This window comes from Hypomesus transpacificus, chromosome 7 (assembly GCF_021917145.1).
Source record: "Hypomesus transpacificus isolate Combined female chromosome 7, fHypTra1, whole genome shotgun sequence".
Classification (NCBI taxonomy): domain Eukaryota; kingdom Metazoa; phylum Chordata; class Actinopteri; order Osmeriformes; family Osmeridae; genus Hypomesus; species Hypomesus transpacificus.
This window is the reverse complement of record NC_061066.1, coordinates 2,805,795-2,830,639: the sequence shown is the minus strand read 5'-3', so window position 1 is coordinate 2,830,639 and position 24,845 is coordinate 2,805,795. Positions and strand designations below refer to the sequence as shown.

The window sequence follows — 24,845 nt, the reverse complement described above, 5'->3', positions numbered from 1 at the left end:
TACAGTTCGTGGAGCTGAGTAACATACTGGTGTCTACTTGTGTGTGTTAGGACATGCTTCACTCAGTTATTAATGATCTTCATTAACTCTGTCATGCTGTTTCGCCATCTCTGTCTACCACAAGTACTACACACACAGACACAAGTACACAAACAGACACACCCACACAGACTCATACACACACACACACAGTCAGAGAGACCTTTACAGATTCCAACAAACTGTTTACCAGTCAACTGTTTACAACCTGTTTACCAGTCAGCGCACTATTTTTTCTGAAAGGCTAGTGTCAGCAGGCCTTTGGGCCTTTTTACAGTAATCACTTCTAAACTTTACAATAATCACTTCTAAACTTTACAGTCATCACTTCTAAACTTTACAGTAATCACTTCTAAACTTTACAGTCATCACTTCTAAATCAACAACTGACAGTTGGGGGGAGGGGATGGGGAGGGGAGGGGCTGGGCTGGGCATGAGGGACGGGGTGCGTTTGTATAAAAAGATAGCAAGAGTTGGGGAGATGGAGGGGAGGAAAAGGGAGGAGATAGAAAGGAGGAGGAGGAGAGGGGAGGGAGATAGATAGCAGGAGGAGAGGGAGATAGAGAGGAGAAGGAGGAGAGGGGAGGGAGATAGCAGGAGGAGAGGGAGATAGAAAGGAGGAGGAGGAGAGGGGAGGGAGATAGATAGCAGGAGGAGAGGGAGATAGAGAGGAGAAGGAGGAGAGGGGAGGGAGATAGCAGGAGGAGAGGGAGATAGAGAGGAGAAGGAGGAGAGGGAGATAGATAGCAGGAGGAGAGGGAGATAGAGGAGAAGGAGGAGAAGGGAGGCCCCTAAACCTACTTGATCTCTTTGTCTGAAAAGTACAGTGGTGGGATGTGGAATGTGAACACTTTTACTACTGACTATTGCCTCTGCTCACAGGGATTTGGCGAAAGAAGTCAGACTGCCACTCGCTCCAAAAGGTGAAGAAGGCGCCAAACATCAGGGGAGCGTTGTGAGGGCCGCACCGCCTAACCCGCTATCTGCAAGATGTGAAATGATTTGGCTTCAACTGGGGCCTAAATGTTTATCCGACCACAGGGCCAGTGCACACATACACACACTGCTGTTTGGATTTCCAAGAATCACACCATCTCTCCCTGAGAAAACACACATGTGGGTCAGAGCCAGCCCAGTGTCTCTTAGGCTAACAGACACATTATCTCAGCGAAGCTAACAGCCCCTCTAACAGACACACTATTTCTGCTAGGATAGCAGCCCCTCTAACAGACACACTATCTCAGGTAAACCAACAGACATAATAGGATAGAGGGGGTAGGAGAGAGAGGGGAAGTATTATTGCTGGGGTAGGAGAGAGGGGGGCAGTATTATAGCTGGGGTAGGAGAGAGGGGCAGTATTATAGCTGGGGTAGGAGAGAGGGGCAGTATTATAGCTGGGCTAGGAGAGAGAGGGGCAGTATTATAGCTGGGGTAGGAGAGAGGGGCAGTATTATAGCTGGGCTAGGAGAGAGGGGCAGTATTATAGCTGGGGTAGGAGAGAGGGGCAGTATTATAGCTGGGCTAGGAGAGAGGGGCAGTATTATAGCTGGGGTAGGAGAGAGAGGGGCAGTATTGTAGCTGGGCTAGGAGAGAGAGGGGCAGTATTATAGCTGGGGTAGGAGAGAGGGGCAGTATTATAGCTGGGGTAGGAGAGAGGGGCAGTATTATAGCTGGGCTAGGAGAGAGAGGGTAGTATTGTAGCTGGGGTAGGAGAGAGAGGGGCAGTATTATAGCTGGGGTAGGAGAGAGGGGCAGTATTATTACTGGGGTAAGAGAGAGGGGCAGTATTATTACTGGGGTAGGACAGAGGGCAGTATTAAAACTGAGGTATTAGAGCTGGGGTAGAAAAGAGGGCCAGTAGGAGACAGGGGCATTCCAGTGCACCACCAGTCTGGGAGGTACAGATGATTGGTTTCAGCGTGACTGAACTCTTACTATGAGGCTGCCTGTCTGGCTGGGAAAATTAACATGGATGCATGCATGCTCCCTCCTTCCTTCCCTCCTTCCCACACTCCTATTCCCTCTGTCCTTCCCTCAGTCCTATAATACCCTCTCCATCTCATTCCCTCTCTCATTTACTCTCTCTCTCTCTCTACCCCTCCCCCCACACACATTGCCTCCCATACATATTCAATGTATTACCTCTCAGAATCTCTCTCTCTCTGCTTATACCTCAATCCCCCACCTTATCCCGCACACCCCATCTCTGTTTACACCTCATCTAACCCTCGCTCCTTTTCGTTAGTCTCAACCCCCCCCTCCTTCTGCCCTACTTCGCCCCAATCCCCCCCCCCCCCCCTTCATCCCTCCCAGAGGGGCTGTCAGACGTAGATCCCCAGAGCCCCCCAGGATCAAAGCACAACAGAAGTCCAGTGAATAACAGATATTAACCCTAGCCTGTATGAAACTAGTACTGGACTAGCATGTCTGAAACTAGTACTAAACTAGCCTGTATGAAGCTAGTACTGAACTAGCGTGTATGAAACTAGTACTGGACTAGCCTGTCTGAAACTAGTACTGAACTAGCCTGTCTGAAGCTAGTGCTGAACTAGCCTGTCTGAAACTAGTACTGAACTAGCCTGTCTGAAACTAGTACTAAACTAGCCTGTATGAAGCTAGTACTGGACTAGCCTGTCTGAAACTAGTACTGAACTAGCTTGTCTGAAACTAGTACTGGACTAGCCTGTATGAAACTAGTACTGGAATAGCCTGTCTGAAACTAGTACTGGAATAGCCTGTCTGAAGATAGAACTGGACTAGCCTATATAAAGATAGAACTGGGTCTAGACTGTATGAAGTTAGCCAGCATACAAGTTGGATGATTATGCTTGAGGGGAAAAATGTGGCACACTTTCTCCGTGCCAGAGTAGGGAACATACTGGGGACTCCGTGTAGTGAAAAGTTAGATTAAACACTAAGGCTCAGTTTCCCAGACATGGATTAAGCCTAGTCCTAAAGTAAGAGCAAAATTACATAAAGATCTCCATTGAAAAGGTTTTTAGTCTCGGACTAGGCTTAATCCATGTCTGGGAAACTGCGCTGAAGTGACATACAATATAGAAGATGTCCTTCTTATCGTGCAGCTGAAACTAATATGTCTGTCTGGATTCACCTAGAGCCCTCGGGATAAATGCAGTGAAGTTCAAACTACTTGTTGTAATTTGTTCAGTCTTGAGAAAAAGATGCTTCCTAGTCTATTGAATAGTTGAAATGTCTGTCTACCTGCCCGCCTGCCAGTTTCTCAGTTACAGACTATCATAAAATCTGTATGCTGTGTTAAAAAACTACAGCTAGCAGCTTGCTAGGATGATGGACATCATGCCGTTTGCGTGTGTGTGTGCGTGTGCGTGTGTGTGTGCGCATGAGTCAGCCGTACCTGCTAGAAGCTTGCTAGGGTGAGGTAGAGAAAGCTGGCCTCTCTGTTCTTTGTACAGTAACACTTTATACTGGAAGCAGACCATGCAGAGTGTGTGTGGCCATGTGTGTATGTGTGCATGTGAGTGAGTGAGTCAGTGTGTGTGTGTATGAGTCAGTCGAGGACTCCCATCTCTAGAGGTTGTTCGCTGACGCACATACACCGTTCCCATTAAACATTAACGCTGTTAAGAGTCGTAGATCCACTCTTCTACAGCTCTACACACACACAACCACACACACACACTGCATGCTCTACCTCACCCTAGAAAGCTGCTAGCAGGTAGAGTTGACTCACACACCAACAACCACACACACACAGCTACAGGGAAATAACTGGACGAAATGGTGCAACAAATAGACTGCCTACATGAGAAATGGTTCTCATGCTATGAGGACTATAAAGGTTGCTGTGCTTTTGGTGTGTTTGTGTGTGTGTGTGTGTTGGTAGGGGGGTAGGGAGACTGAAATCATAAGATGAGGAATAAACATGCTGCTAAGGGGAGAGATGCCGGTCTCACTAGAATAGAGCAGAATATAACACAGTAGGTTGGAAAGACGTATTGAATTGTAGATTATAGAAAACAGTACAAGCCCCGTACAGTCCAGTTCAGTAGTGTAGTACAATAGTTGTTAAACAGTAGAGCAGGGCCCAACAGGAATGAGTATGACTGAGAATAAGACAGAGTACAGTGACAGGAAAAAAGTGGCGTCAGATGTACCTAACAGGCCGTTAACAGCTTCATAAAGACAGTGTTGACTCACTGGGTAAACAACACAGACCCAGCCCTGGTGCACTGGGGAGGGAGAGAGAGAGAGAGGGGGAGAGAGAGAGAGAGAGAGAGAGAGAGAGAGAGAGAGAGAGAGAGAGAGAGAGAGAGAGAGAGAGGGGGGGGGGGGGGGGGGGGGGGGGAGAAAGGAGAGGGATAAATAAGAAAGAGGAAGAAAAGAGAGACGAAAGTGAGACATTAAGAGAGGAGAAGAAAAGAGAGGAGCTAAGAGGGGAGGGTCTACATGTCCAGTCATTAAGCCACTGTGACCTAAAGGACTGAGGGCAGTGATTCAAGGGTCATTGGTTCAACAGAGCTTTCTAACCAGTTAGAACCCCTAGTGAGCCATAGTACCGCTGCCTCAGATCCAGCTCCCCCGGGGACAATATGACAGGCGATGAGCAGAGTGCATCAGTTAGCTCAGCTCATTGACTACCTACTGCTTAGTCTGCTGCAGAGATATTACACGAGGTAGAGTGGATCAGTCAAAATATATTTACATGACAAACCCATCACCTTATAGGAAGATCTCAGCGCCAGATCAACCAAGGCATCACTGATCTGCATTTCTTTCAGTGGACCGTTTCAAATGCACAGCCTCGATTATATTGAGTCTCGGGCTACACTGTACGCTCAATTTACTACGCTGACTGACCACAAGCCATTCCGTTAAAATCCTCCCACAATGACCCTATCTGTGGGTGTCGGCATCATGCAAAAAGTCTGCAAATCATTTCACTCTCCGATCATATCACAGGCAGTGACAACCAAACAACTTACTGATACATTTTCAAGCGTGTGTTGCTCTGGTATCAAATGAAAACGTATACAGTGTATCCTAGGGATTCTGTGTCGATGACTGTGAAAGTAGCCTACTAACGAACGGGCTGTCTAAATGAACCAGGTAGCCAATACAGCAGTCTTTAAATCAAACAATTAAAGCAGCTGCTTTTGAACCGATACGCGTGGAATATAATGCAATTAAGTACAACTCAATTGAGTAGCTTACAACATAAAATAATACATTAGTTTGATTGCTTTTATGGTCGCAACTCCTTTTCTGAAGAGTTCATCAATAGTTACAGCGTTAGTTCTAGATCTTTGTTGAACAAACAACGTCAACGACCATACAAACTCAGAGACTGTAAGAAAGCGCGTGTAAGTGTGGGTCACGCAAGTTATTGCTCTACTTACAAATAGAAAGCTTCATGAATCTTCATAGAAGTGTCGCCCTGTCTTGTTGTTAATCGCTCGATCGCACAGCAACAACTACGGCAGCGTCGCGAGCGCGCAGCACTTCGGTGGGGCCTCGCGTTGGAACCGAGCAGTAGCCTGCTCCTCCTCCGCTGATGTCCCAGGACTGCATCCGGGTCGCTCCCGTGTTCCAGAAAAAGTTATTGGAAAACCAACTGTATGGATAGTATTTATCTTTGTCTCTCTCCCCTTCTCGAAATTATACGTCCCTCTCTCCTGTTACCATAGATATCACTACCCCTGTTAAGTTACATAGGCTACTCTAGGAAAGCCAGTCCCTTATCCTCCTCGCCCGAGTCGATTGCGGCTAGTCACGGTTTGTGTTATAGCGAGACAGGCATCTCGAGCTTCAATCCCTTCTCATCTTTAATTTGTTCATCTGGGGCTATAACTGTCGCCGACCAGTCTCTAATTGTTTAAGAAACATTGTAATCATCCACAATTGTGTGAAGCAGCCTTCTATTATTGGGTATAATGCTATTGTGCTTAAAAAGCCTTTCACCACGACGAGGGGGTTGATGTAGACATATACAAACAGAGAGGGATACAAATGGTTGAGGGAGATGAGAACGAGGGATGGACAAAGAGGCAGAGGGATTGAGTGAGATATTGCCAACAGTGTGTTAGTGTTTAGGCGTGTTTAACCTAAACACTAACCGCTCTTATTTAATAGCAGGCGAGCTCGAGTTCAGTGGCACGTTCACCCACGCATCCACTGCAGCCTGTCGCTGTCTCTTGACAGCATTTTCACGTAACTTACCCTTTCAGTGCTACACTGCAAATACGCATTACATGGCCACTGACACAATAAAGATAAACAATTCAGTAAATTAGCTCTTCTCTAGAATGTGAGATTAAAACAATCCAACATTGCCAACGTTAAAACGCATTGTGTTTCATTGACTGCAAACTCTACATTTGTTACTCCTGGCCACTCCTTGGTATATACAAGTAGTGCAGCGACTTTAAGACCCAATCTATAACTTATCAGTAATAAATTACAATCAACTGCGAGCGGCGTTCCTATCAAAAGATTGACACTTTTATTGGGGGATTTTGGAGATGTTTGGCACACCCGCAGCTTGACTAGGTGAGCACTTAAGGACAATACACCACAAATACGGGAAATACACCCATACAAAGTAGACTACAAATAAAAAATAAAACACACAAAAGGCTCAATTTACTGTCAAATAATTAGGTGATTTGTCTCACCACCAATTCAAGAGCAAGGTTGTCATGTAGTAAACCTGGCAACCTATGAGATTCAGGTAGGGGCTGGGCTAGTGTCACACAAGCCACTATGATGTTTTTGAAAACAATTGGGAGGAGGTCACTTGAATACAAGAGAAACTAGAGGAATTGACGAAAATAGACTGATTAGGGAAACCATTATACAGCAACAGGCCTACTGTACATGTAGAGAGAAATCATAAAAGACAAAGTGTTTGAATTTACACACAATACATAAAGATTGTAAAAAAACAAAACCAGCAAATATATTTATATTCAGAACGGCCTAGAAAAATTTGACATTATGCTGCCTGAGTCAGATCCATATGCAGTCCTCTGTGGTCAAATGTGAGTGTGGCACTGAGTGTGGGATCCATAAAATAACATTCAAGATCTCCAGGTCAGTGAGTGAGTGAGTGAGTGAGTGAGTGTGTGTGTGTGTGTGTGCGTGAGGGAGACAGAGATCCAGTGAGAGAGATTATGTGGCAGACAGTCACTTATTATCATACCATGTATGTTTGTAAAATAAATCTGTGTTCAATTGTATGACTGAGTAATTAAATCAGTGTGTGTGTATGTCAGAGAGAGAGAGAGCGCAAGAGAGCACGCAAGAGAGAGAGCACGCGAGAGAGAGAGCACGCGAGAGAGAGAGCACGCGAGAGAGCGCGAGAGAGAGAGAGAGAGAGAGAGTGAGTGCGCATTTTAGACTGTATGAGTCAGTGTGTGTGTGTGTGTCAGAGAGAGAGTGAGCGTGATGGTGAGATAAACAGAGTGTGCATTTCAGACTGTATGAGTCAGTGTGTGTATGTGTGTGAGTGTGTGTGTTTCTCAGTGGTCTTTGATCTGGTCGTCGTCCTCCAGCTTGCGTATTTCTCCCTTCAGGAAGTTGATGGTCTCCCTGCTGGCCTTCAGCCTGTCCTTCAGCTCTGTGATCTCCTGGCTCATCTTCTTCTTCGCAGCTTCCAGCTTCTCCCGCGTGCGCAGCTCCAGCTCCGCAACTACACACACACACACAATCACACGCGCCCACAGAGAAGTGTGATCATCGCTTCCTGCTGGCATGGCTGTCCAATCGATGGACAGGACAGAGGTGTGACTGACCAATGAGGAGAGAGAACCGTGGGAGGTGTGCTGGTACTGTACTCACACTCTGTCTCGTGTTTGTAGGCTCCCAGGGTCAGTTGTCTGGAGGTGGTCAGAAGCTGCTGCATCATCGCTGTGGGGTCCTGGAAGATCTGGAGGGAGGGAGGATAGATCAAAGAAAGATATGAAGAAAGAGGAGGCAACAAGAAAAAAAGGAGCGCTTTAAATGAATAGGCATCATGAATAATCAGCCATTGACAGCAACCCATCAAACCCCATGGATCCCCCGGGGCTGTGTGTCTGTACAAATCCTACCATCTCGTCATAGAACTCAGACACCACCGTCTTCTTAGGCATGGCACTGGAATCAGACTGAAACAACTTCAGCAGGTGGTAAAGAGTCACCTGGAGCACCGACACACACACACACACACACTTTAGTGACACAATACAAAAGCAAGAATAAAGACAGAAATTGCCGTGGTTGCAGACGTAGGTGAAGAATGTAGAGGAGACAGAACAGATAAGAGGAGAAGAACCAATGAACGAGAGATGGTGGAACTCACCGGCCTCTCGTTGGGGTCGATGAAGAAGATCTTGATGATGATCTCAAACTCTCCCCAGCCCGTCTCAGTGATCTCATATGGAGGCTTGGTGACCACTACACAAAAACCCCACAATATTCAACTCTCCATCACACATTTTATTCTTTTGGTATGCGCTTTTATCCAAAGATGCATACAAAAACTGCATATAGAAAGTACACTTGTGATGTGGGTAGTAAATACAAACTGTTCCTTGACTGATCACCAAAATACTCTTAGAACTCTATCAAAGGACTGTCCAATGATCTGTACCACAATCAATCCCTAACCCTCTACTATGGCCTCTGCAATCACGGTTATCTGGGAGAAGTGCCACGATGTGGTGGATTATATCTGGTGCTGTAGATGACAGCTCTGTGATGACACTGGCTGGGTAGGGTTGTGGCTAGACAGCTCATCGCCGGCATGCTTACCTCTGAGAGGGTTTCCATAGCTCTCGTGCAATTTGAACTGGATCTTCTTGACGTATGCTGACATATCCTGGTAAAGCAACAACCAGCTCAATTTTTTCAACTACAGGCAGAGCGTTGAACATATAGGTAATACAAGCAGATTAAATAGGTCTACTACATGTATAAAGTCTATAGACGATATGGCTGTTGAATGTGCACAGTCACCCCTGGTCCAGAGCAATGCACATCGAAGATAGACTCAGACTGTGTCGATATGAAGATATGAAAATAAACATAGTCATGTTAGATTTGATTAGGTCTAGTGCGACGTCATACCTCATTTCTGTAGGGTTTGACATATACGGACCACTGATGTGTATGTCCATCCTCTTCTCTTTTCTTTCCAAAATACCTGGCAACGTTTCCGAACACGATTGGCTTCACGATGGTAACTCCCTGTGGATCATAAAGATACGCTGTCTGTAGCTGAAACATGTTGCCGGTGGTCACAGTTTAGATAGGGCACCGATTTCGGTACCACACCGGTTCCTTGATTATGCCCCTACTAGTCTGATGCTGTGAGTGAGTGACGGCTAAGCAAGTATATTCCTGCGCTCGTGAGATGCTCACGTTACTACTCTGGGATAAACCGGCTTCCAATAGCCCACAACAGAACATTTGACAGATATTCACAACAAAATCTTGACGTATTTAACGTTTTGAAAGTACACAATTTTAGTTGTAACGGTAAAGCAGTAAAATAAGATGACGATCCATATGTCGCTTGTTATTTATTGACATCCGCTACTTACCTTCACCCGCCCCCCCGAATCTGGACCAAATTCTGCCATCCTTTTGAACATAGTATAGTAAATGTTATAAGATGTAGAACTCGTATATAGCTCTATGTCACTCTTCTGGTATTTGGTTGTAGTGCATAACCCGAAAGGCTTGCCATTAAAGCTATGAAAATACCATCGTTCTACGGCCGACAACACATTTCAAATCGCCAGCCAAACAAGCAGCGGAAGTTACTCCGTCACTTTTTGTGCTCCGATATGGGACGTTCCGGGAGAGAATGGTCCCTCTGAAGTTTCGGGATTATGTTACAACAGTGGAAGCAAACGGTTATCGTAGTAATTCCGGATCCGATTATTTATTAGCCATTAATAAATCTGGGACTGCTCGTCTCATAAAAGTTAGGTTGTACAGGAACTATCATCAGGCTGTTGTCTTATATTGATCCAGACGGACCACAATATTCTGCCCTTAGCATTCTATAGCAGAGCCTTGCCAGATATGCCCACCTCCACAATATTTAGCCATTGAGATGTCGGCATTTGGCCTATGGACACAAGGCTATACAGTCTACAAAGCAAATGAACAGAAAGCACAATAAGCAAATTGAAATTTCACTATAGATTTTATTTGGCATGTGTTAGCAGGTACAGTTTAACTGGAGCTGTGCAAAAGATCCTGCAAATTCTCACGAAATAATGACCTACTGCACGAGTATGCTATGGTGGCCCTTACAGCGACGTACCAGGTCTAGGTCTACCTGTGGTTAGTAAAACGAGGCTTTTACTAACCACAAAAATGCAGCTCATAAAATGTTGCTGTAAATAATCTAATTAATACAATATATATATATATATATATATAAAATATAATAGCCTAATGTGACGGTGTGCGCAACTATTTCAGGGTAGTTTTTTAGAACGACTACTGGTCAAATCTGTAAAAAAAAAAGAAAAAAAAAAAGGGTATTTGAGCATTACCGCCGCAACAGGTCCCCTGTAGTCCAAACTGGTCCTCTTCCGTGGAACATTATAACTTACTTACCTGGTATGCCCACGCTGCGGAGAGAAGTGACAACAAGCAAAAAGTAAACGTTTCCGTTTCATTCACACATGGGGGTTGAACAAAAGCTATAATAAATATAAACTTTGTCAACAAAAACAGGATTCTAGGTTAACCTATCTAGCCTTGCAAATGATTAAGGCTATACATAAAAAAACACCATTACATGTTTTTTTTTTGCCCAAGAGGTTTTCAATATCATGACATCCAAGTGATCCAAAGATTAACTTTTAGCCATTGCCAGAATGAGGAATATTGAGCCCTAAACGGTTGATCAGCACTAGTGTCAAGAAAATGAACTACTTTATTTTGAGACATTCAATAAGACAGTGCATTGTAGACCCCCCCCCCCCCCCCCCTCCTCAACATGTGTTACATATTAAGGACCATTTATATTTTTTTGACTTACAAAAAACAAAACATCTTTTCTCAAAGCTGTAAAAAATAACTATACAAAATGAGTCAGAACATTCTTGTTGAATCGCTGTAGGACTCGTCTATGTACAAAATACACACCACTTAAGGAATGCAGATGTGGTGCATCATTTGTCCACAAATGGCTGCCAATATGCAGTGAAACCTTATTGAAAATATAAATTCTTAAAATCAGACATCCCAAGATGGCATGTTATTTGAGTCACTGACTAGTCATCCTGTCAAATTCTTCAATAGGGGCCTAACCACCAGCAAGCAACACACTGAGCACATAAGTCTGTATATATGACCGACAACCATCAGTCAGGGGCCTCACCCTTCTCTAGTCCATCACGGCCGAAGCTGGGCTGTCGTTGGGACCCTGGGGAGACTTGTCAATGCTTCCTTACTCTGCCTGTAACGCAGGCTAATTGACACCCGTTCACTTTACAACAACCTAGTTAGAGAAGCAGGAACGATGTACCATCCCCTTAATCCCTTCCTTGGAGAAATCACTTACCAGACATGACATGTACAGAAGAGGCTTGACGCCTGCCAAATCATGTTTGATAACAGATTTACCACAATGAAGAGAAAACGGGGGATCTTAAGCATTGTCTGAGAATCCCTAAAATCACAACCACAGACCAACCGAACAGCAGAATGGACACATTATATTTGCATTCTGTTTCACAGGGGATTTACTAAATAGTTTGTGCTACTTTTGTGTTGTGCCATTTGTTTTGAAATCACTCGATTAAAATCAAATTAATCAATCAAAATAAATATCAATATGGAAGTGTCGTTTAAATGCAAGTGGCTTGTTTAGCAAACAACTGAAGTATAACCATGCCCAAGAGCATGTCTACAATTTTAAAAATTGATATTTACAGACTAAAAGGCACAAAAGCAGCACTAACAGGTCTTTCTGCCTTCCCTGACTCTTAAGAATGCCAATTTCAACGGTATGAATAATGTCCTATCTAATTATAATGCATATTGAAGTAATTGAAATAACACTGAATAAGATCACACATCACTAAAGGCAAAATAAACTGGGAAAAAATAACAAATAAAAACGTATTTAAAAAAATATTTCTTAAGTACCATACTACGATGTATCCAGTAAACAACCTTTCACCTCCAGGCAGAAAACATAACGGAACATTAAATCAATCGTTTTTAAATTGAAAAAACACCAAATGTTTTGGATTGAAATACAACACCTTGACTAAAATGTTGAGGTCATTACATTTAACACTAATTTTATGTATCCATTTATGCCAATATTTGACAGTGACAAAGAAAAAAACACTGGCCTTTAGTTAAAATTTGGTCAACCACAGGTCAAATTAATGACATCAAGTTAGTTCTGAGCTCGTTCAAACTATTTGTTTTGTAAAAATAAAAATAAAAAAAAGCTAGAAAGGAAAAAATACATTCAACTGAAATAAACTTTAGTTGCACGTGAAGGATGTCAAGTATGAAGTGTCAACCCCAACAAACAGTTTATTACAACACAGATTCTAGTTTTAATCATCAAAAGCAGAGACATTTACAAACATTATCCTAATGGGACACTGAGAAGAAAACAAAAAAGTGAAATCTCTATAAAAACAACGACTAAACTGACAATTTACACATTATAGCAAGTCAAAAAAGTAAAGTCTATGTTTATCAATGTGTTTTGGATAGAGCAGGCATTTTATTCTTTACATTTTACCCTCAGTTCACAAAGCTTACCTCTTCACACACAGTTATACTGTCATATCAAATAAAATGGTTGTAAAAATAAAAAGATCAAAAGAGCAGTCACTTTCTTTTTTTTCAGGTTTTACCATGAGTACAGATTGACAGAACTATACTGTTTTCTTACACAGTTGTGAAGGGATCCCAGTCCTCAGCCAGAAAAGCAGAGAGAGAGAGAGAGCAGAGCAGGGGCGCAGGTAGGTGGTGGTTGAGGGGGTGTAGTTCCAGAAGCAGCCAGTAGGTGGAGCGTTGGCTGTCTGTCCTCCTGATCCTCGTCCGTTAACTGAAAGGTGTCAGAACGGAGGGTGGAGTTTGGTTTGGGGCAGCCCAACATTCAATGTTTGTTTGTTTCCCCTCTACATACACATACTGATGACACACAGGCATGCAGACTACCACTACAATGTTGTCAGTATGTCATATCAAGAGCAGTGAATTTACAAGTACTGGACAAACGCTTCTGCCATTTTTCAATACGATTCATATGTGCCATGCAAAAAAACTACTACATTCTTGGCATCAGCTGAGATTTTTTTCTGACACAACAAATCAAGTGAAATGTTCATCATATCAAATGTTTTTATAGTTAACACCTAGAATAACTTGGGCAGAAGGGGACAAAAACCATTAAATGTACATAATCTTTTAGAGAATATAACTCTTAAGTAGGCGTTTACTTCTAAAGTAAAATGTTATATCTGACAAGGAGCACAGATGTAAAAGTGAGAAATGGAAAACAGCAAGAGACCAGGGTGAACATATCTAGCGCTTGCAGATCTAGAACATAATATGATGGACTGCTCTAGACGAGCGGCAGAGCCTAGTGCGACAGAGCAGTCTGATGTGACGCTACAGAGGAGTACAGATCAGCCTACTCTACATTAGATGACAAGCATGCGTTTGTACAGGAACAGGTCAATATAAATGCAATCCAATATTTAAGTAGACCGTCTTTGACCAGTTATATCATTTCCAAAAGATAATATCACTGTTATTTCTAAGTCTCAGTCAATTCACCATGTAATTATTTTTTACAGCAATTCTTTAACTGTATTATCTAATTATTATCTTTGCAATTAATTCAAAACAGAACATTTCCAATAATGGGATAGTAACTTTAAATTTAAAACGTTTTTAAAAACCAACCGACTCCAGTCAAATTTTTCATGGTGTATAGTTTGAGGTATCAAATGCAAACGTTTTGATAGCAACATTTTACAGAACACACTCCCCCAAACAGAACATCCAGCCTCTCTATGGGACCTCAGAACCTGGACAGGAAGCCACCTGGTTCTAATGGTCAGGGTTTAGAATTTAGAACTCTGAAGTGTATTTATTAAGTTTGTTTAGGGATGTTTATACATCATATTACAATCTAGGTATAAATAGTCTCAAATATTTAGTTGAGACTGAAAAAAAATGATCTAATTGCTTTGACCATTTCAAAATGGTTTCCATGCAGATGCTGAGCTCAACCACCGAGAGGCACCAAAACAACTTTAAAATGATTAGATGTGAATATTTCTAAATGGAGAAAAAAGAAACAGGAAAAAGCTGGAGAAAGACGGCGATGGAGAGGGACAGAGAGAGCATGAGAGAACAAGGAAGGGACAGATGAGGAGAGAGGGGGAGACAGAACAGGAGCAAGAGATGAGAGAAGAAGCAAGAGGTAAACGAGTGAAGAAATGTCAGATGATCAGGACTGCTTTCTCCATGCCTGCGAGAACAGGATGTCATACCTACAGACAAACTGGAGAAATAGCTAGTCATTTCATCATAGCGAACACACGCACACACAACGAAGGCCCCCAAAGCTATGATCAGAGGGGGTGTTAAATTTGACACTATCAGGACACCAGCAATTGTCATGGTTACCAGGAGTTTCCAAGGAAACATTCGTACAAGTCAGAGGAAATGATAAAGATTTGAATTTACAAGGGTCAGCAATCAACCTCTTTTGGCTCATCAGTTCCTATTCAGTCCACTTTATAAAAATGCATGCCTGTGTATTGAAAGGTACCAGTGCCTATACAATATTTATTTTACTTTCTACATTTATAAGGCATTTTTGTCTAGATTAACACCAGAGAGGTTATGTACTGAAGCCTGTAAATTCAAACGAGGCATCCATTTTTGTCACAAAATAGTTTCACATAGAACCGTTTTTCCTGGTATCAACGTGCAAGCGAAAAGGGTTTTTGAATAAATGCAAAGAGTAATACCCATTTCACTGTTTAACTGTGAAAAGATTCAAAAATTCAACTTATATTCTTTTATTTACACAAATCTGAATTAATTAGTATTTTATTTCTTATAAAAGACTATGGAATGTGTTTGTTCCTCTTCAGGATAAAAGGTAAAGATTCAACTTGACCATAAACAACTTGGTAACTTATCTAAATAAAAATGATTTTGCCCTATTTTAACTACCAACAATAGAGAAAAACCCATATATTTGTTACATATGCCCTACTGCAAAGCACAATCATGTGTTTGATGCATCCAATGTGGCATGCAGACTAACACTTGATCACAACAGCCTATGAGCCCTGAGATAACAGAACCAGGACAACCTAGATTGCCCTTGTGTGTTACAATAAAACTTCCATGGGGCCAATTTAAGCATTTGTCAAGAAATGTCATATATACATATAGTTCTGGACTACAAAGGAACAATGCTATATTACACACAATAGTTCTAATGCCGAGTTTGTACCAGTGTTATCAATCATAAAATAACTGATCACAAATTAGTTTCCAATTCAGAGCATCAAAAAAGTGCAGCTGATCACATTGTAACCTTTAGGTCAGTCAGAGTACAGTACATGCCCAACTTTCATGTGATAAAACATTATGGAGACTATTAGTAAACAATCTTGTTTACATTGGCCCTATTCATTCACCCTATCATATTTACCTTTTATTTTAGTTTTAGGTGAAATTTGGTCCTTCAATTTGAGATTGAAAAAAGTAAAAACAGAACATTTAAGGTTCTCAGAACAGTACATCTATTAGCAATAGTTTACCACAGATAAGCCATCCTCAAATAGAACTGAAGAGCAAACAGTATTAAAACTTATTTACAAATTCTCAAACTAATAACTGAGTTAGAAAGCATAGTCTTATTTATGTGACAATAACCATTTCAAAGGTATAGCAATGCATTTTGGTCATCAAAGGCCTTACAATGCAATAAGATTCAATATGCCTATTTATTCAGACATTTCAGAATCCTACAGGTGCCTGGGTGAATATTTACAGGACATTCCGTGTGCAGTAATATCAATTCTACCCAGAAGGACCATGAGATGGTTGCAATAGATTTTGACAATGTGGAAAACCTGTCAAGCAGTCAAATCTGCCTAATGGAATATTGACAAACCAAGTCACAGCATTACTAGAACCAAAACAAAAAGTTCAGGAAATATTTATGTCAACTATAATTACAGACAGCCTGACCTTTTTTAAGTTGTTGCTAACTTAAGATGTTACAACTTTGTAAATCTTACCATTTCACAACTGCCAAGAACAGACATACAAACTCAACCCTTGTATCTTAGTATCTATGGACCACACGTATATTCACAGATCTAAGAACATAACTCCCAGACATGTTAACCTTGAATGATACAGACATACAGTATAAACACACACACAACTGGTCATGAGTCAGAAAACAGGTACAAAACAGAGAGAGAAGGCCTTACCTGGACTTACCAGAGAGCCCAGGGCACCTTACCTGTATTTCCCTGGATCTTTCCAGGCCCAATGCCGCTGCCCCAGGGCTGGGTTTAGCGGGTCCCCTCCACCCCCTTCCCAGGCCCTACTCCTAGAGGACAGAGGTGGTTAATAGCAGAGAGACAGAGAGAGGACCTAGCCTGGTTTCATACACACCTCCCCTATCCCGTTAACGGTGTCTGTATTCCCTCTCCCTCTCACGGTCTCTCTCGCGGTCCCGGTCCCTCTCCCGGTGCCTGTCTCGCTCCCGGCTGCGTTCCCGGTAGTAATCCTCGTGCCGATCGCGGCTACGGGACTTGTGGCGGCGGCTCTTCTCGCGAGAACGGCTGTGATCGCGTTCCCTAGACCGCTCTCGTCTGTCCAAACAGGAGATAGGGTTTGATTTGGGACCTCTGTTTTTGGTGTAAACGAAAACGCATATATAAAAGCCTTGAAGTAGTGGGTCAGTATACTCCCATCTACCACATGGTGACAGGGATCACATGTATCACAGATGAGGTGAACGGTGGAAAGTGCATCAACATGCAAATAATAATCTGTGTTTGGGGACAAGTACATGTGTGTCAGGGAGGACAGGTAAAGGTGTTTTGTGGTGGGGATAGGTGTGTGTGTGTGTGTTGGGGAGATAAAGATGTCGGGGGGACGACAACAGATAAAGGTGTGTCTGGAGCAGGCAGGTAAAAGTATGTACCTGGAGGCTGAGCCGTAGGACTTGGACTCAATGCCATGGAGACAGTCCTGAAGAGAGCTTATGAGGACTTTGCAGCGGTCGTCAGCCGACACCTTGGACTGTTTGATCAGAGAGATGGCTGTCACCAAGGTCTCGATGGCGCTGCCATAGTCAGCTGGGGAGGAGAGGGAGTTAGTCACCTCACACCAGGGGTCTCATGGAACACAACAGGTTGCATCTTTGTGTACGTGTTTGTGAACAGCAACAAAGATGAGGAAGTGTGAGCATAAGAGCACCCGTGAGTGTGTGAGTGAGCTTGAGAGTGTGTGTGAGCTTGAGTGAGTGTGAGTGAGGGTGTGTGTGTGTGTCGTACCTGCGCTGGCGTCTGACACGGCTCGTGAGATGGCGCTGCTGGAGATGGCGCGGTTCCTGTTCATGATTTCCTCAAACTCTGCTTCGCTCAACGGCGTCCGTGCTGCGTCCATCTCCCTGGAAACCAAATAGAGGTCACGGTCATCGTCCTGTCCAATCACTCCTCCCCAACAGCACCCAAAACAAGGAGGAAGATACCCCCCGAGAGACTGGAAGAGAGACAACCGTCCCAAATCAAACCCTTTAAATACCTGCCGCTTCATAGACTAACAGATCAGAGAGGATTGGTTGGCCAACATATTAAGGCTTAAAAGATCTGTCCAATCAACTCCTAAAAGGAGATCGAATACACAACCAGACAATAGACCTTTCTGTCTAAGGTGTTGATTTGGGACAGAAGAGGTGTTGAGAGCAAAGAGAGGGGTTGGGAAGGGGAGGGTGAGTTTGACCAATGAGGAAGCACACAGTGTTATGTCATCAACTTCAAGCCACAGTGGGACAGCTTCATCCCTCCCACCCAACGCCCGTTTACCTCATCCACCAGGGGACGAGAGACTATCAATAACAACAGCAGGGCACTATACTTGGGACAAACAAAAAAGATGAAATACAACAAGACATAATTACTACATAAAAGGGCTAGTTACAGGTCCTAAAGATGACATCACATCAAGCATCCACTCATATCAAGCCAGGCGTGAGTGTGTGGGCGTGTGTGTTTGTTTTGTTGTTGTTTAAAGGGGAGGGGTGAGAGTTGTAGTGTCCCAGCCTGGTGTGACTGGTGCTCTACTAACCCTGGGTCGCTCGCACTAGACAAGCTCTGTCCGCCATGTTTCATATCGACCAGCCCCTCATTAGTCCAGGGGTCGCGAGGCGGTCTGGGGTCAAACTCACAGATTAGAGGGGGGTGGCGGTTTCTGGCAGGGGGGGCCGCAGGAAGGAGGAATGAAAGAAAAAGGAGGGATGGAGGAGGGAGGTTCAGATTCACTGGCATGATCAAAACTCTCACCATGAAAAGTTGCTTCACTTTAGCTAAAGCTGCCCAACCTAACCACATGACATGAGTCCCTTTGTACCGTGTTATAGATGTCTAGTATCATGGTCATGTATGTATTCATGATACAGGGGTTCAGGTATCTGGGATGGGTAGCAGTGTGTTACCAACTACATACAGGGATAACATAGAACAGTGTGTGTGTGTGTGTGTCTGTGAAACAAATGTCCAATAGTCCTTTTAACATTCTCAGAGTGATGCTGTTCTGATTCCCCGCCCACAGACAACAGTGGGTGGAGCCAAAGGAATAGATGAAATAGGTGGACAACAGGGGAGACACATTGAGGCAGAGGTGTGTGTGTGCTTGTAGTTCCATTACCTGCCACCGGGGCCGTAATCTCGGTCATATGGCGGCGGGCGTCCGTAGGGGTCGTTGGGTCCTGGGGGGCCGCGGCTGTCTGAGGGGGGCATGTTGTTGTTCCCAGGAGGTGGGAAGAAGGCTGGATTCACGTGGGGGGCTGGTGGGGGACCGCCTGGGGGGGGCCCGGCCATGTGTGGAGGTGGGGCTAGCGCAAGGGGGGGCCCGATGGGTCCTGGAGGGCGAGGTGGGAAGGGTCCTGGAGGTGGGGGGCCCTGTTGTGGAGGAGGTGGCCCTGGAGGGGGTCCATAGCCTGGTGGTGGGGGGCCTGGGGGGAGGGGGCCCATGGGAGGCTGACCAAACTGACCGGGGAACATGACTGGGGGAGGGGGCCGGTCGCCACGGTTGGGGGGACCAGACATGGGAGGTGGGAGGCCCTGTCCTGGGGGAGGGGGGCCGGGGGGGCCAGGGGGACCTGGCGGTCCGGGTGGGGGCCGAGGAGGTCCCTGCATACCACCTGAAAGACAAACATAACACACAAATCCACCTCAGTCAGAATTCACAATTGACACTAGATATCTTCTTTTAAGATTAATAATTCACGATCTGGTAGGTGAAATGCACCAAGCAGACCAAGCATTTATAAATCTTCCCTAAAGATCTATATAATTCCATGAGACAACTTTGTCAACACTAGGCCCAGGGGATACATTATGTTAGTACAATAACAAACAATGAGGCCCAGATTCCCAGACATGGATTAAGCCTAGTCCTAGATAAAAAAATGTTTCAATGGAGAGCTTCATTGAAAGCCTTACTTTAGGACTAGGATTAATCCATGTCTGGGAAACAGGGCCTGAATGTTCCATGGTAGAACTTCCGGCTTATAACATTAACAACTAAATAAGTATTAAAGATTTTAATAACACCCCCCCACACACACACCATTAGTTCATGCTTAAAGCTCAAGACAGTTTAGGGAGTCACTTCTAGATGCTGGATAAATAAGCCTAATAATTCTCCATAGATGTAAAAGACTCAAGCAGACCATTCCATTAAATCAGGCAAAGGAAGAGAGAAACACTCGCACAGAGTGATGAGGGGGAGAAGAGCGATTGAAGGCGATGGTAGAAAACGGCGCAAAAGAAGGGGCGAGATGGAAAAGAGAAGGGGGGGGGCAGAGAAAGATATGGGAACCATGGAGGAAGAGAGCAGGAAGAACCATACAAAAAGTTAAACTAAAAAAAGATTAAAAAAAAGGGAGCTATGAAGTGCATGTGCAGCGACAGAACATTCTGGCACTTCTGGGCAGCCCTGACAAGCTGCTCCAGACAAGCGTGTTATGACAGCACACACTCAGGCAGCAGTCTGGGGGAGCAAGGAGACAGGCCAGACATGAACGCAGAACACCCAGCCACGCGAGGCCACGCGAGACCACGCATGTCTATGCCCAGGGCAGCTTCTCAACCCAGCCCAGCATGGAGAGCTAGCATTACACTGCAAAGGCCCAGGGCACACTGTGGTGTAAAGGAGCACGGTGAGAGGCTGTCTGGGACCGGAGCTTCAGTAGGTGACGAGGTGTGAGTACGGGTTAGTCAAGTTTGCAGTCCAGTCTCTGAAGTCCTTTCATTTACCCATGTTACAATGTCTGTTTTATTTGTACTTTAAGTCTAACTTTTTTCCACTTTTTTCAAACCAAAAGGTGTCCTGAGCATCCCGACATGTTGGCACGTGTCACGTTTCTAGCTTTAAAAGGAAGAGCACTCAAACGACAATGTCTGTTTAGTCAGAGAGTCAGTCAGTTATTGTCAGCCAGCCAGTCAGTCATTCAGTTAGCCAGTCAGTCATTGTAGTACTTAGGAGTTGAGGCGTTTCACCTCTGGGTCGCCAGTTGCCATCTCGCCCCGGCGGGAAGCAATTGAAATTCATATCCATCAGATGGCCATCCTGGTGTCTATGGGCTATGAGCTCTGGTGGCCTCATCCCTGACCCTATTGGGGAAAAAAACACCAATCACAACTGGCTCCTCCCCCTCACCCAGCAGCTGATAGGCTAGCTGGCTGGCAACAGCGACACAGGGCAGGCGCCAGGAGAAGAACAATGGGGAAAAAGGAATGATAATGATGATGAGATAGAGTAGGACAAAATAAAGATGGATGTGCGGAGGCCAAGCGGGCGTTACGAGCCTTACACTGACAAACCCCTGCAGCCATCCTATAATCCTGTATAATGATGTCCAGGCCCATACAGGTCCTCCTGAATACCCCTTTGTAAGAATATACTCTGGGTCTATAGACTGAGCTGAAGAGGTCTAATTCAGGCTTAGACTTTGAACTATGAAAGCATTGACAGCCAGAGGAGGAAGCCATAGGACTACGTTAGGAGATAGACTAGATAGTTCTAGAAATTCTGGGGGTCAATGTGTCCTAGCCGGGGCGAGACTTAAGGTGACCGACCTCCTTCTGTGCACACACACACACACAATCCATGCATTGACCCTTGACCGTGGGTCAGGTTTGAATGCTGACACTCTGGACTCACCAGGGAAGTGTGGCGGGGGACCTCCGGGGCCGATGGGTCCAGGAAAGCGATCTCCCCCTGGGCCTGGTGGACCAGGGAACCTGCCTCTGCCCCTGCCCATGGGGAACCCTCCACGCGGACCGATGCCTGGAGGCCCGGCCTTGCCCTCACCGGACATCTGACCCGACTGTGTACCTGGACATGAGGTGGCAGAAGGACAGGGAGAACATTCAAATCTCATATAGAACACCCCCACTCTAGACACTCGTTTGCTGCTGAGGTGCACTGTTGATTTAGTTTGGATATCAAGCTTTATGTTGCCAATTATTATTATTATTATTATGTGTATCGGACCAACTTTAAATTTGAGTGCAATTCAGAGTTAATGTTAAATGTTTTTTGAGTCATTGTAGTCATAAGTGGTGCAGTACGAGTAATCTTAGACATAGAATATAGCCAATCCCAGACCAATCACCACAAATGCAGTACTCTACAGGTGTTCAACGGGTGCTAGTTGACTGTATAGCTTGAGACAAATCCCATATAGAATATAAATTAATACATTTGTGTATTTAAATGTTAACCAAGGGATTTAATTAGGTATTTTAAGTATTGCAGTATGAGTTATAACAGGAAATCTCATTCAAAATCAGTTCAAAATCTCAACGCGGTAGTTTTACCCAGACTGCGAGGGGCAGACAGTGGGGTAAAGAGCGTGAGGTAACAAGCGTGCATGTCCACCTACTTTTCCTGGACTGCATCTCGAACTGGCTGAGGGACTGTTTGTTGCACGGCGTGACAATGGGGTTCTGTCCGTGCAGCTCCCTCTTTGAGAGGAGGTCCATCAGCTTCCTGGACGAAGCCTCTGAACCCACACACACCAGAGCGAACCTGGGGGAGGACCAGGCTCGTCAACAAGCTGGGACACACTCACTGCCCATTGCTTTTACTTATTCCGCCAGAGCAACATTTAAATACCATGGGGTGTATAGTCAAACATCCTGATAGAAGGAATTAATGTTTTGTAGCAGATACTTATCCAAAGAAATGCACGGTGGAAAACATGAACCTGAGATCTACAGTGAAAATCTCTAACCACCGAGCAATTCCCACATCCAAAGGCGGAGGATTTGTATTGTTAGTACAGACAGAAGATAATCATGGTATTCTAAAACAATTTCAGTGGTTACAGCCAAGAAATGGAAAGTGTTCAAATATGATGTTCTCTTTGAAACTATACATTTCAGCTCCTTTGAAATCCTTTTATTCTGCCGTGGTTATTCAAACTTGATCAGGCAGTATGCTCACCCTTTACTCTGTCCGTTGGCCCGGTTCTCAAAGAACTTTATCTCCAGCACGTCATTGATGCCTATTGATCGGATGGCGTCTGTCAAATCTTCATCTGTCGTCCACTGGGGAGAGAAAATCTCATCAATATAGCTTCCATTGCATCCTGTTATGGGAGGTATTTTGAGCTAAGTGAGAGTGACCTGAATCTCACTCTCCTCCCACTGGTGTGCATATCTCCCCTCTCCCTCCCCTCCCCGTCTCTTTCCATCCCTCCCATCCCACACACACAGGTCAGGAACAGAAGACTAACCCATGTGAGGTTTCCAATGTAGAGGGCGATCCTCTTGCCAGTGTAGGTATAGACTACGTTGGGCGGGGCACTTTTGCTGCCCTCTGACCCCCCCGGGGCAGGGAGGTTGTCCAGGTAGTCCCGGTCCTCAGGTGCATCCCCGTTATTGGCTGATGGCGAGATGACGTCATCGTACAGGTCTATCTGGTCGTGAACAGGGTAGTCTGCTTCCTGTAATAGGAAGGAGAGAAATGTGAAGGTGTAGTCACGGGTAACTAGATCAGCTAGCTGTGTACACAGGACAGCAAATATATCTTTAAGAAGGACACATTTAATGTATTTAATTTGTTTGGGGGTTTACATTTATTGCTTGATTATAATTATAATTCTTATTTGATGAAAAAGTCAGGATCATAATCACGTGATTCCAGCGACATACATTCTACATTAGCAGGCTTCATTTGCGAAATTAGACCGTAAGGCACTTAAGTATCGTGATTCACTAAAAACACAGATTGCCTGGACAACAATGTAGTTGGCTACAAAAACGTGACTTTGTTCAACATAGCTATAGCTAACATGTGCTGGCCTGACCTCACTGCTCGAACTCAAGGGAATGCATCGGGAGCACCAATAACATCGCAAGACAGCGGCTTCTTGATGGAAAGCGGGGGAAAGTAGCATAGGTAATAAATAAACTAGCGCTATTTCTCGGTCAAAATAGAAAATTAAATTATTTACAAATGTATATTCGTAAATACATTAACGATTAATTTGTATTCAAATATTAACAACGTAGAAGGGCTCGCCTGCGCTGGGCCACGCTTTTCACACTGCAAGGCCTTGTAGGCGCCACCGCACGTCACTAGCACAGCACAATGAATTCGACTTGGCCGTAAACAAAGGCGTTAGCACGTCAGCTTGACAATCAAACTAGATGTCTTTCGATAATTTAGGATTTACGTTAGGACAAGAGTACTATGTTGAGGGCAAAATGTAACATCACGTTTCATTTCTCACCAACTAGCGTTTGCGTAGGCTACTTGTTTAGCCATCTTACGCAGTGAAAAAAACTGTGCGCCTGCACACTGCACTGCCAAGCGGCAAGCACCCTGCAGCCTTCTTTGAGGCATAAGCTTCATAAGTCAAATAAGCTTTTAGTGCAACCACAACAATAAAATAAACAGCAACGTAATGTTGAGCTATCAAGGCGCAGAGAATAACAAAGTTATGCTTATGCATACCTGGTTGAACTCCTCCTCGACGTCGGCGTAAATGTCGATGTGATCCACACCGTCCGCCATTTTCCGTTCAGCAGCTTCTCTACGAACGACAGAGCAGACAAAATGCAAACAGGAACTGGTTCTTGCGTCATATCCTACTAGTGTTCTTCCTTGATTTAAATTGGCGGGTTGCATCCAACTTAAAGTTGCACACACTGCCTTCTACTGCGTCAGTGCAGAAGTGTGTGGCCTGTCACAGCCTATTAAAACCAACCTACCCACAATATACCCAAACGCCTTGACCACCCCAACCATTCCACAACCCAGCCAGCCTCCCTGACCCTTTAGTCTCAGCCAACCTTTCCCTATCAAAATCACACAACTCGCATTGCAACCGTACATGCTCTACTGTCTCCTCCACCAAACACCCCTCACACAACCAATATTGCGCGTTGCATTCAACGCAGTGTGCCCAAACCCTTCGCCTATTTAACACCACCTGCATCACCTCCAGTGATGGACTTATCATACATTTAAAGTACACTGCAGACTATTCTAAATAAGGGCTATGGTATTTG

The 24,845-nt window shown here is 44.4% G+C and overlaps 3 protein-coding genes across 7 annotated transcripts in view; all 3 read right to left on the bottom strand.

Moving 5' to 3' along the window:
* The window catches only part of frs2a (fibroblast growth factor receptor substrate 2a), a 20,237-nt gene extending 14,421 nt beyond the window's left edge, over nt 1-5,816 (bottom strand). For both annotated transcript variants that reach the window (XM_047022790.1, XM_047022792.1), the window contains exon 1: nt 5,418-5,816. The gene's annotated coding sequence lies outside the window, so the exon portion shown is untranslated. The remainder of the gene's footprint in view (nt 1-5,417) is intronic.
* A 677-nt stretch (nt 5,817-6,493) lies between these two features.
* yeats4 (YEATS domain containing 4) lies at nt 6,494-9,838 on the bottom strand. Its single transcript, XM_047022774.1, has 7 exons — nt 9,603-9,838; nt 9,127-9,246; nt 8,812-8,878; nt 8,360-8,454; nt 8,109-8,198; nt 7,858-7,945; nt 6,494-7,708 (listed from the first exon to the last, which is right to left on the bottom strand). Exons 1-7 carry the CDS (start codon nt 9,651-9,653, stop codon nt 7,539-7,541), a joined length of 681 nt encoding a protein of 226 aa, XP_046878730.1. The 5' UTR covers nt 9,654-9,838; the 3' UTR covers nt 6,494-7,538.
* A 2,712-nt stretch (nt 9,839-12,550) lies between these two features.
* Nucleotides 12,551-24,406, bottom strand: cpsf6 (cleavage and polyadenylation specific factor 6). Of its 4 annotated transcripts, none has more exons than XM_047022467.1 (12): nt 24,289-24,406; nt 23,066-23,275; nt 22,774-22,877; nt 22,211-22,356; nt 21,487-21,660; nt 20,823-20,936; nt 18,967-19,462; nt 18,388-18,510; nt 17,595-17,710; nt 17,243-17,396; nt 16,708-16,943; nt 12,551-13,096 (listed from the first exon to the last, which is right to left on the bottom strand). In XM_047022467.1, the coding sequence occupies exons 1-11, from the start codon at nt 24,346-24,348 to the stop codon at nt 16,721-16,723; spliced, it is 1,920 nt and encodes a 639-aa protein (XP_046878423.1). In that variant the 5' UTR covers nt 24,349-24,406; the 3' UTR covers nt 12,551-13,096; nt 16,708-16,720. The 4 variants fall into 4 exon arrangements, with proteins under 4 accessions (XP_046878423.1, XP_046878424.1, XP_046878425.1 ...); XM_047022468.1 differs by having other exon boundaries at nt 16,708-16,907; nt 24,289-24,405; XM_047022469.1 differs by lacking the exon at nt 18,388-18,510 and having other exon boundaries at nt 24,289-24,405.
* Nucleotides 24,407-24,845: the final 439 nt, after the last annotated feature.